A 12,913-nucleotide genomic window follows, 5' to 3' on the forward strand; every position below is an offset into this window, starting at 1 on the left:
AAAAAACAGAAGGAAAAGAAACATTTTGCTCAAAATGTAGATCCAAAACTTGTCTTCAAGAAATAATAATGATGAAAGAGAGGGAAAAAAATGCTTCCACATGGAAAAGTGATATAATTTTTGAATGAACTGCTTTCAGTTTCTTCCCCATACAACATTTTTGTTGTTGTTTTTCTTTCAAGTCAAGGCTTCTTTCAATTCATTTCTCTTTGCTTGGAATATATTCTGATGACGACTTTTCTTTCTTGTTTAATTCTCTATTTCATGTGATTTATTTATCTATTCTTTTACAGGGGTATCTATGTGTGTGCGCATGTGTGTGTGTGTGTGTGTGCGAGTGCGTGTGCGTGTGCGCGTGTGTGTGTATGTACCTGCCAGTCTGCATGCATACATGCATGCGTGCAGGCAAACGTGTGCACACTCATGTTTGTGTGTGCAGCTCTGAAGAAAACAGCAGCAGATACGTGTTGAATGAAGTCCAGCAGCATGCTGACACCACCACTGCTGGGATGGTAAAGCAGGAGAAAAGACATTTTAAAGACTCTTTCCTTACCCGCACCCGTGCCTGCTAACCCGCCCCCCACCCCCCAGACCCCCACACACACAACCCCCTGCTCCCACAAACTGCTCACACCCTCCCCCCCCCCCCACCCACCCTCTATCAATACCTTCCCTAACCAACCCCCCCCCCCCACCCTCTATCAATACCTTCCCTAACCAACACCCCCCCTCTATCAATACCTTCCCTAACCAACCCCCCCAGCCACCCTCTATCAATACCTTCCCTAACCAACCCCCCCAGCCACCCTCTATCAATACCTTCCCTAACCAACCCCCCCCCCCCTCTATCAATACCTTCCCTAACCAATCCCCCCACCACCCTCTATCAATACCTTCCCTAACCAATCCCCCCACCACCCTCTATCAATACCTTCCCTAACCAATCCCCCCACCACCCTCTATCAATACCTTCCCTAACCAATCCCCCCACCACCCTCTATCAATACCTTCCCTAACCAACACACACACACCCACCCCACCCACCCTCTATCAATACCTTCCCTAACCAACACCCTGGCCACCCTCTTTCAATACCCCCACCAGCCCACACCCACACCCCCCATGCTACCCTCCCCCCCAGCCCCCTTATCAGTGAAGTGAAGGTGTGTGTCCCTCAGTGGTTCTTGGTGACGAACATACTGCTGTAGGACGGAGGGGGGCTGACCACAGGAGACCCCTCCTCTGGCGGCGCCGAGGGCTCAGCCGGCAGGGGAGGTAAGCTGAGGCCCCGGAGGGGGGGTAGGGAGGCGCCAGTGAGCGGGGGCAGCGTGAGGGAGGGGGCCTGTGAGCGGATGGGAGGGAGGCCCAGCTGAGAGCCAGACAGAACCAAAAAAAAGAGAGGGTGAGATAAGTCAATCAGGAATCTATATACTTCAGCCACAAAGAAAATCACAGATAAATCCATCAGCAATTCCAGTTTTAGCCACACACAAAAAACAAAGAGATAAATCAATTAGTCATGAACTGATATGTCAGCTACAAAAAAAACAGGTTAATTAGTCATGAATTTGTACATTAACCACAAAAAAAACAGGTTAATTAGTCATGAATTCGTACATTAACCACAAAAAAACAGGTTAATTAGTCATGAATTCGTACATTAACCACAAAAAAACAGGTTAATTAGTCATGAATTCGTACATTAACCACAAAAAAACAGGTTAATTAGTCATGAATTCGTACATTAACCACAAAAAAAAGATAAATCAGTCATGAATTTTTACATTGAGCTGTAGGCAGGAGGGAGGGGGGTGAGGGGGGCACACAGGCCACACAAAAAACAGACATCGACCAGTCATAAAACCAACAGGACAGGAAAGTACTCACAGTGTTGTAGACAGGGGGGAGGGGGGCACACAGGCCACACAAAAAACAGACATCGACCAGTCATAAGACCAACAGGACAGGAACTGTACTCACAGTGTTGTAGGGGGAGGGGGGGGGGCACACAGGCCACACAAAAAACAGACATCGACCAGTCATAAAACCAACAGGACAGGAACTGTACTCACAGTGTTGTAGGGGGAGGGGGGGGGGGGCACACAGGCCACACAAAAAACAGACATCGACCAGTCATAAGACCAACAGGACAGGAACTCAGGAACAGTACTCACAGTGTTGTAGGCAGGGGGGAGGGGGGGGGGGGGCACACAGGCCACACAAAAAACAGACATCGACCAGTCATAAAACCAACAGGACAGGAACTGTACTCAGTGTTGTAGGGGGGGGGTGAGGGGGGCACACAGGCCACACAAAAAACAGACATCGACCAGTCATAAAACCAACAGGACAGGAACTGTACTCACAGTGTTGTAGGGGGAGGGGGGGGGCACACAGGCCACACAAAAAACAGACATCGACCAGTCATAAGACCAACAGGACAGGAACTCAGGAACAGTACTCACAGTGTTGTAGGCAGGAGGGCGGGGGGGCCCGTCACCAGCAGCACTGGGCACACCACCCCCACCAGCCCCCCGGGGGGTCTTGCTGGTGTCCTGCACGACGAACAGAGCGGCCAGGTTGGGGCCCGAACTCAGCCTGCTCTCCTCCGTACAGTAGGGCACGGCGCCTGCCTCTCCCTCCTCCTTCCCCAGCCGGTAGGAACCACTGGCTCCAGACCGCGGGGTGTCCTCATCAGGGTCAATCAGGGACGCGATCTGTCCACCCGTCAAAAATCAAGCTGTGTCATCAATGGTTTCTCTATTGCAATGGGAAGTTATTTACAGCTTAATCTTTTTGTGAAGGACTACGACTCTCAAACTAGGAGGCAAGACTGCACTGGCTCTTAGTGCTGCAGCTATGGGCTAGTTGGCCTTAGGGAACCATCCCAACACCATCTGTCATAAAACCCTCTTGGCCAAGAAAGTGGGGATTAACTTGGGCAAGACACTCTCCACTATAATCAAATTCCAGCCCAGATTGTCGGGACAGCGATGATGAGGAAGGCTGTTCCAGGTATATGAGGAGCAGATGAACAGCGATGAGGAAGGCTGTTCCAGGTATATGAGGAGCAGATGAACAGCGATGATGAGGAAGGTTGTTCCAGGTATATGAGGAGCAGATGAACAGCGATGATGATGAAGGTTGCTCCAGGTATATGAGGAGCAGATGAACAGCGATGATGAGGAAGGCTGTTCCAGGTATATGAGGAGCAGATGAACAGTGATGATGAGGAAGGTTGTTCCAGGTATATGAGGAGCAGCAAAGAGGAAACAGCATTCACCAAAGGTTCTTGTTCTTTAACTGTTTGCAGCACGTGCAGATAACCAGCAAAAGTGTCAGTAGTTCTATGCTGGTGGCAATAACTACATTGCCTGACACTTGTTCTAATACCACACTCTGTTTCCGGAGTCACAAATATCTGGTGGAAGCATTTTAAACCTTGACCTAAAAAATTTTTTAATAAAAAATGAATTTGATGGCTGTCGTTTTCCAAAGAGTTGTCAGGATGTGCAGATGAACGTGTGTAAGTGGTAACATTCTTCCCACCTCATTTGTCGCGGAATGCAAATGTGAACGTTAACACTGCAAAATATTTTTCCTTTTTTTTTTTAACTATAAAAAATTACTTTTATAGTCTTAAATGTGATGAAACAAACAAGAATACAAAAACTGTAGTTTGAACAACAGCACAAAGAGTGGCAAGTGCTGCCAGTGTGTGTATCTGCAAGGCCTGGCGACTGGCCCACACAGATCTTTATTACTCATCAGTACCACCCCCCTCTGCCCTTCCCTTCCCCCTCCCCTGGAAGGAGGCAGTGGTGAATAGGGTGGGACACACACACCCACACACACAATATGCTCCCCCCCCCCCCACACACACAATATGCCCACCGCCATCCCAAACACACACACACACACACACTGACCTGTGAAGTGCGCACATGGTAGGGGAAGTTCTTGTTGGCGGCAGAGGGTCGGGTCAGAACCTGCCACATGACACAAAACACCATGGTCACAAGAACAACCACATTTTATGAACATTTTAAAAAATTAAAAAACAATTATAGATAATCAGTTTCCATTGTACGACACGATTCCACAAAAGCACAATTGTCAAAAAAACCCAACATACACTACGTATGGGTCAGTAGGTGTTAAGTAGTTGTGGTGTTCCCTGGACTCCATGGAACCTGACTGCCCATGCGGGCAGTCTGCTAAGAATGTAAGAACGGTGGTGCCATGTTCTGTGGGTTGTTGTGTGTTCATGTTTTGCTTGCTGCTGTTTTGTCTTTGATTTTTGCTTGTTAGTTAGAAATACTTGATTGTTTGTCAGAAATACCCCTACAAATCCACAGTCAGTGCTTTGGCGTGCTGTCATTTTGTGGTATCATTGTTCAGGTAGGCATTGTGTTTGAGAGAAACTCAGGAAGAAAGCACAATAAAAACAAAGAACAGACAAAACTAAGAGAGAAAGTACAATGGGAACGTTGGAAGTAACACAGAGGGAGAGACAGATAGAGAGACACACAGACAGAGAGACAGACAGACAGACAGACAGAGGACTGAATTAAAGAAATGAGTGAAACAGAGATATTCATTTTGACACACACACACACACACACACACACAAACTAACAAAAGAAAGCAAGAAAGAATGAACAACAGAACTAAGACAGAAGGAAACAAAGACAGAAACAAAAGAACACACAAAACAAAGACAGAAGGAAACAAAGACAGAAACAAAAGAACACACAAAACAAAGACAGAAGGAAACAAAGACAGAAACAAAAGAACACACAAAACAAAGACAGAAACAAAAGAACACACAAAACAAAGACAGAAGGAAACAAAGACAGAAACAACAGAACACACAAAACAAAGACAGAAACAAAAGAACACACAAAACAAAGACAGAAACAACAGAACACACAAAACAAAGACAGAAGGAAACAAAGACAGAAACAAAAGAACACACAAAACAAAGACAGAAACAAAGACAGAAACAAAAGAACACACAAAACAAAGACAGAAACAAAAGAACACACAAAACACAGACGGAAACAAAGACAGAAACAAAAGAACACACAAAACAAAGACAGAAGGAAACAAAGACAGAAACAAAAGAACACACAAAACAAAGACAGAAACAAAAGAACACACAAAACAAAGACAGAAACAAAAGAACACACAAAACAAAGACAGAAGGAAACAAAGACAGAAACAAAAGAACACACAAAACAAAGACAGAAGGAAACAAAGACAGAAGGAAACAAAGACAGAAACAAAAGAACACACAAAACAAAGACAGAAGGAAACAAAGACAGAAGGAAACAAAGACAGAAACGAAAGAACACACAAAACAAAGACAGAAGGAAACAAAGACAGAAACAAAAGAACACACAAAACAAAGACAGAAGGAAACAAAGACAGAAGAAACAAAGACAGAAACAAAAGAACACACAAAACAAAGACAGAAGGAAACAAAGACAGAAACGAAAGAACACACAAAACAAAGACAGAAGGTAAAAAACAACAAAACCAACAAAGAGAATAAGAAGCAAAAAGAGTCAGATAATTGATTATAAAAAAATATAATAAAATAATATTTAAAAAGTGATCCAAAAAACACACCCACAAAGAAGGAAGGAAAGAACACTACAACAGCACGAAGAACAAATAAATGATGGAAGGAAGGAAGGAAGGAAGGATCAAAAGAACAAACAAATCAGCCGACGGCCGACATCCCCAACACTGACCAGAAAGAAGAGGTGGCCGCACAGTCCCACAAACTGCTCCACACCAAACACCGTCTTCTCGCGGCTCCACTTTGCCATGGCAAACATGGCAATCAGCACCACCACCGGCCCCGCCCAAAACCTGCCACAACACACAACACAACACATAACATATCATCTGGGTGTTAGGGGCAAGACAAAGTGGGTGCCAAAGGAGACAATTAAGTTATTGGAAATGGGATTTGGTTTCACGTGGTTACAGCAAGGTGTAGGGAATGTAAATGGATTCATTCATACATTTCAAACTACATTAACTGACTGTAGATTATTACAGCAAGGTGTAGGAAATATAAATGGATTTATTCATACATTTCAAACTACATTAACTGACTGTAGATTGTTACAGCAAGGTGTAGGAAATATAAATGGATTTATTCATACATTTCAAACTACATTAACTGACTGTAGATTGCAGGTATGGTCATGCCATGTTCAAGACAGTGATTGATTTGTTTTACTGGCATTTCATTTCGATGCATTTGGTTCCAATTCATCTATCAATGAATATGGATAGACATTTAAAATATATTATGACAATGCTTAGATCGGGGTTATTTGATCTCCATATTCATCGCTATCATTTTAGTAGCTCTAGTGATCATTATATTATTTGTCCCTTGTGCAGATGTGCTGAAGAAAATGAAATTCATTTTGTTATGTTGCCCTGCCTTGAATGATCTTAGGCATCAGTTAATTCCACAAAAATATTATAGACTTCCATCTCTGTTTCAACTTTCATTGCTTATATAATCATCAAAGGAATCCATTGTCAAACAATTCACCATCTGCAGTTTGGTGCGTAGTTAACTGTGGTTTTTTGTGTACACATTGCTGAAATTTGTAGTTTATCGTCTTCTGTTCCATTTTGTCCTGAAAACTGTGACAACCTTGCAGTTTGGTGCGTAGTTAACTGTGGTTTTTTGTGTACACATTGCTGAAATTTGTAGTTTATCATCTTCTGTTCCATTTTGTCCTGAAAACTGTGACAACCTTCAGTTTGGTGTGTAGTTAACTGTGGTTTTTTTGTGTACACATTGCTGAAATTTGTAGTTTATCGTCTTCTGTTCCATTTTGTCCTGAAAACTGTGACAACCTTGCAGTGTAATGTGTGCTCAGTGCACCCCCTTCATGACGGGCCATGGCACTCCACACTGGCTCCCCATTAAATACAAACTTGCATGCCTCTGCTATTCTGCTTCCCACTCTGCAGGACCTACATATCTTTCTGTCCTTATCAGTGTTTACACTCCCTCAAGAAATCTCTCTTCCTCTGACTGTTACCTTTTGAAACTTCCTCAATACAAGAACCTATGGTGAACGTTCTTTCTTCTTTGCTGCTCCACATATCTGGAAAAACCTTCCTCATCATATCCATGCATCTGATTCTATCTCTGCTTTTCGCTAAAAACTCTTTTTAATACCTATCTATAAGCACTCTCAGCTTCCTTTTTTTTCCACCACCATCCATGTCAACTCACTTTGGATGTATGTAGAGTGGGAGAGGGAGTGTGGGGTGGAGGGAGGGGTTTTGAGAAAGAGTGGTCATGAAGGATTTATGTAATTTGTAACATTTTTTTCTTTCATATAAAGTGCGCTGAGCTCCTAGAGAGAAAGGGTGTTATATAAAAGCATATTTTTACTATCATTATTGTTGTTATGATCATTGTTATCATTACGATAAATATGTTGGTTTGTTCTCACCAGACAGTGTAGAAGATGAAGAAGGGGAAGTAGAAGTTGCCTTTCTTGGGGTGGTGCTTGAGGGTGAAGAAGATGGCGTAGAGGAACCACAGCCAGCCAATCAGCCGCATCGTCACCAGTCCGTAGCCTGGGGGGCTCTCGTAGAAGTACAGCACCAAGCCCTCGTCAAAGAACTGCAAGCCGATTGGATTGTATTGTATTGTATTGTATTGTATCGTATCGTATTGTATTGTATGGTGAGGCATGTGTCTAGATGTGGTGTAGCATAATTATACGGATTTGTCCAACACTGTGGCACCTTGAGAAACAAGCTTTGTGATAATTACTGAACAGCCTTTGTTACATGTGGGGACACAATTACTCCCTCATTGTGAAATAAAAGTAACATGAAACATAAAAACAGTGTTTCCAACACAATTTTGCACGTAAATGTATCTAACTTACATCACACACAAAACAGGCCACAGCCTAGACTTCATTAAGATTCTTATAGTTCAGCACGCAACCACCAGGCATAGTAAGAAATTGAATATCAGTTAACCTGTTGGAACTGTGGGTTTTGTTGGGGTTTTTTGGTGGTGGTGGTTGTTGTTTGTTTGTTTGTTTGTTGTTGTTGTACATTGAAATTGAAAGTTTTCTCATTTCCACCAGTACACTTTGCTGTTGTTAAAAAAGTCCGAGGCTTCCTAGCTAGAGCTATGACTGAAGAGACTCCATGACACCCACTACTCCCCTCCCCAGCTACAACTATGATTTTTTTTTTTTTTTTAAACCTCTGTGAGCCCCCCCCCCTCCCCCCAGCTAGAATAATGACTAAAAAGACTCCATGACCCCTCAAGCTTGAATGATGATTAAAAAGACTCCATGACCCCTCAAGCTTGAATGATGATTAAAAAGACTCCATGACCCCTCAAGCTAGAATGATGATTTAAAAGACTCCATGACCCCTCTAGCTAGAATGATGATTAAAAAGACTCCATGACCCCTCTAGCTAGAACAATAATTAAAAAGACCTCATGAACCCCCCCTCCCCCCAACCATCCCCTAGCTAGAACAATTATTAATACAAAGACTCTGTGACACTCCTAGCTAGAGCAAAGATTAAAAAGACTCTATGACCCCTATAGCTAGAACAATGGTTAAAAAGACTATGATCCCCCACACCCGACACCCCCCCTCCTCCCCAGCTAGAACTATGATTAAAAAGATTGTGCCCCCCCACCACCCCCGACACCACCCCTCCTCCCCAGCTAGAACTATGATTAAAAAGACTGTGACCCCCTAGCTAGAACAATGATTAAAGACTGTGACCCCCTAGCTAGAACAATGATTAAAAAGACTGTGACCCCCTAGCTAGAACAATGATTAAAAAGACTGTGTGACCCCCCAGCTAGAACAATGATGAAAAAGACTGACCCCCTAGCTAGAACTATGATTAAAAAGACTGTGTGACCCCCTAGCTAGAACAATGATTAACAAGACTGTGTGACCCCCTAGCTAGAACAATGATTAAAAAGACTGACCCCCCAGCTAGAACAATGATTAAAAAAACTGTGTGACCCCCTAGCTAGAACTATGATTAAAAAGACTCTGTGACCCCCTAGCTAGAATTATGATTTAAAAGACTGTGTGACCCCCTAGCTAGAACAATGATTAAAAAGACTGACCCCCCAGCTAGAACAATGATTAAAAAGACTGTGACCCCCTAGCTAGAACAATGATTAAAAAGACTGTGTGACCCCCTAGCTAGAACAATGATTAAAAAGACTGTGACCCCCTAGCTAGAACTATGATTAAAAAGACTCTGTGACCCCCTAGCTAGAATAATGATTAAAAAGACTGTGTGACCCTCTAGCTAGAATAATGATTAAAAAGACTGTGACCCCCTAGCTAGAATAATGATTAAAAAGACTGTGACCCCCCAGCTAGAACAATGATTAAAAAGACTGTGACCCCCTAGCTAGAACAATGATTAAAAAGACTGTAACCCCCCAGCTAGAACAATGATTAAAAAGACTGTGACCCCCTAGCTAGAACTATGATTAAAAAGACTGTGACCCCCTAGCTAGAACTACGATTAAAAAGACTCTGTGACCACCTAGCTAGAATAATGATTAAAAAGACTGTAACCCCCCAGCTAGAACAATGATTAAAAAGACTCTGTGACCACCTAGCTAGAATAATGATTAAAAAGACTGTAACCCCCCAGCTAGAACAATGATTAAAAAGACTCTGTGACCACCTAGCTAGAACAATGATTAAAAAGACTGACCCCCCAGCTAGAACAATGATTAAAAAGACTGTGTGACCCCCTAGCTAGAACTTGATTAAAAAGACTGTGACCCCCTAGCTAGAATAATGATTAAAAAGACTGTGTGACCCCCTAGCTAGAATAATGATTAAAAAGACTGTGACCCCCTAGCTAGAACTATGATTAAAAAGAATGTGACCCCCCCCCTAGCTAGAACAATGATTAATAAAGAGACTCCATGACCCCTCTAGCTAGAACAATGATTAAAAAGACTGAACCCCCCTAGCTAGAATGATTAAAAAGACTGCGACAACAGCACCCCCATCCCCCAGGTAGAACTATGATTTTTTTTTAACTCTGTGATCCCCCTAGCTAGAACTAAGGTTTAAAAAAAAAATTCTGGTACCAAACTAAGGAACCCCCCTTGCTTCAACTGTAAAACAAACTCACTCAGGAACCCCCATAGCTACAACAACAGTAAAACAAACAAACTGAGGAACCCCCATAGCTACAACAACAGTAAAACAAACAAACTGAGGAACCCCCATAGCTACAACAACAGTAAAACAAACAAACTGAAGAACCCCACTTGCTACAACAGTAAAACAAACTCAGGAGCCCCCATAGCTACAATGGTAAAACAAAAACTCAGGAGCCCCTCTGGCTACAACAATGGTTAAAAAAGAAAAAAAACCGCCACCTCAGAGACCCATCTAGCTAGAACTACTGCACACAAAAAAGAAGTCAGCCCACCCGCCCCACCCACCCCCAAACACCCACACCTGCCCCACACACCTCAAAACACCCCCAACCGCCCCCAAACACCCCCACCCGCCCCCAAACACCCCCACCTACCCCCAAACACCCCCACCTGCCCCCAAACACCCCCACCTGCCCCCAAACACCCCCACACCCCCACCTGCCCCCAAACACCCCCACCTGCCCCCAAACACCCCCACCTGCCCCCAAACACCCCCACCTGCTCCCACCTGCCCCCAAACACCCCCACCTGCCCCCAAACACCCCCACCTGCTCCCACCTGCCCCCAAACACCCCCACCTGCCCCCAAACACCCTCACCTGGCCCCAAAAACCCCCACCTGCTCCCACCTGCCCCCAAACACCCCCACCTGCCCCCAAACACCCTCACCTGCCCCCAAACACTCCCACCTGCCCCCAAACACCCCCACCTGCCCCCAAACACTCCCACCTGCCCCCACCTGACACAAACACCCCCACCTGGCCCCAAACACCCCCACCTGCCCACAAACACCCCCACCTGCCCACAAACACCCCCACCTGGCCCCAAACACCCCCACCTGCCCCCAAACACCCCCACCTGGCCCCAAACACCCCCACCTGCCCCCAAACACTCCCACCTGCCCCCAAACACCCCCACCTGGCCCCAAACACCCCCACCGGCCCCCACCTGCCCCCAAACACCCCCACCTGCCCCCAAACACTCCCACCTGCCCCCACCTGCCCCCAAACACCCCCACCTGCCCCCAAACACTCCCACCTGCCCCCACCTGCCCCCAAACACCCCCACCTGCTCCCACCTGCCCCCAAACACCCCCACCTGGCCCCAAACACCCCCACCGGCTCCCACCTGCCCCCAAACACCCCCACCTGCCCCCAAACACTCCCACCTGCCCCCACCTGACACAAACACCCCCACCTGGCCCCAAACACCCCCACCTGGCCCCAAACACCCCCACCTGCCCACAAACACCCCCACCTGGCCCCAAACACCCCCACCTGCCCACAAACACCCCCACCTTGCCCCAAACACCCCCACCTGCCCACAAACACCCCCACCTGCCCACAAACACCCCCACCTGGCCCCAAACAACCCCACCTGCCCACAAACACCCCCACCTGGCCCCAAACACCTCCACCTGCCCACAAACACCCCCACCTGCCCCCAAACAACCCCACCTGCCCCCACCTGACACAAACACCCCCACCTGCCCACAAACACCCCCACCTGCCCACAAACACCCCCACCTGCCCCCACCTGCCCCCAAACAACCCCACCTGCCCCCACCTGACACAAACACCCCTTCCCGCCCCACCTGCCCCCAAACACCCCCACCTGGCCCCAAACACCCCACCTGCCCCCAAACACACCCACCTGGCCCACCTGCCCCCAAACAACCCCACCTGCCCCCACCTGACACAAACACCCCTACCCGCCCCACCTGCCCCCAAACACCCCCACCTGGCCCCAAACACCCCCACCCGCCCCACCTGCCCCCAAACAACCCCACCTGCCCCCACCTGACACAAACACTCCCACCAGCCCACACCTGCCCTCAAACACCCCCACGTGTCCCTAAACACCCCCACCCGCCCCACCTGCCCCCACCTGCCCCAAAACACCCCCACCTGCCCTCAAACACCCCCACCTGCCCCTAAACACTCCCACCCTCCCCACCTGCCCCCAAACACCCCCACCTGCCCCAAAACACCCCCACCTGCCCTCAAACACCCCCACCTGCCCCTAAACACTCCCACCCGCCCCACCTGCCCCCAAACACCCCCACCTGCCCCCACCTGCCCCCAAACACCCCCAGCTACACCAGTAGTTAAAAAAAAAGTCAGGGACACCCACACACCCCAACCCTTCACAGGTTGTTCTGTAACTTATCAGAAGCCTCCCCCCTTGCCTTCTCTCCCTTCCCCTGTGCCAACCAACCAGCTGGTTGACTGACCGACCGACCAACTGACTGACCGACCCACCCACTGACCGACCAACTGACCAACCAACCGACCGACCAACCGACCTACTGACTGACTGACTGACCGACCAACCAACCAACCGACCTACTGACTGACTGACCGACCGACCGACTGACTGACCAACCAACCGACTGACTGAGTGACAGACCAACTGACCGATCCTTCCCAGATGAAGAGGGTGATGTAGACGAGGATGTAGAGGACGAGAAAGGTGGTGAGGCGGACGACGGCCAGGCGAGGCAGGCGCCCCCTGGTGATGGTGAAGCCCTTGGCCATCAGGATCAGCATCAGCACAAACACTACTGTGGACGCCGCCTGGAACAGCCGCCCTGAAAAACACCGTCAGGATCAGCATCAGGATCAGCATTGGTACAGAGCCCTGAAAAACACTGTCTGAAAAACACCGTCAAGATCAGCATCAG

General features: G+C 47.1%; 1 protein-coding gene across 1 annotated transcript in view; it reads right to left on the minus strand.

The window, feature by feature from the left end:
- Nucleotides 1-1,087: 1,087 nt before the first annotated feature.
- LOC143291420 (transmembrane protein 145-like) overlaps nucleotides 1,088-12,913 on the minus strand; it is a 30,266-nt gene continuing 18,440 nt past the window's right edge. The window contains exons 8-13 of the mRNA XM_076601260.1: nucleotides 12,648-12,820; nucleotides 7,500-7,672; nucleotides 5,760-5,880; nucleotides 3,930-3,989; nucleotides 2,466-2,717; nucleotides 1,088-1,369 (exon numbers count right to left, since the gene is read on the minus strand). Of these exons, the coding sequence (XP_076457375.1) occupies nucleotides 1,175-1,369; nucleotides 2,466-2,717; nucleotides 3,930-3,989; nucleotides 5,760-5,880; nucleotides 7,500-7,672; nucleotides 12,648-12,820 (974 nt within the window). The 3' untranslated portion in view covers nucleotides 1,088-1,174. The remainder of the gene's footprint in view (nucleotides 1,370-2,465; nucleotides 2,718-3,929; nucleotides 3,990-5,759; nucleotides 5,881-7,499; nucleotides 7,673-12,647; nucleotides 12,821-12,913) is intronic.

The sequence above is a fragment of the Babylonia areolata genome, chromosome 17, assembly GCF_041734735.1.
Source record: "Babylonia areolata isolate BAREFJ2019XMU chromosome 17, ASM4173473v1, whole genome shotgun sequence".
Classification (NCBI taxonomy): domain Eukaryota; kingdom Metazoa; phylum Mollusca; class Gastropoda; order Neogastropoda; family Buccinidae; genus Babylonia; species Babylonia areolata.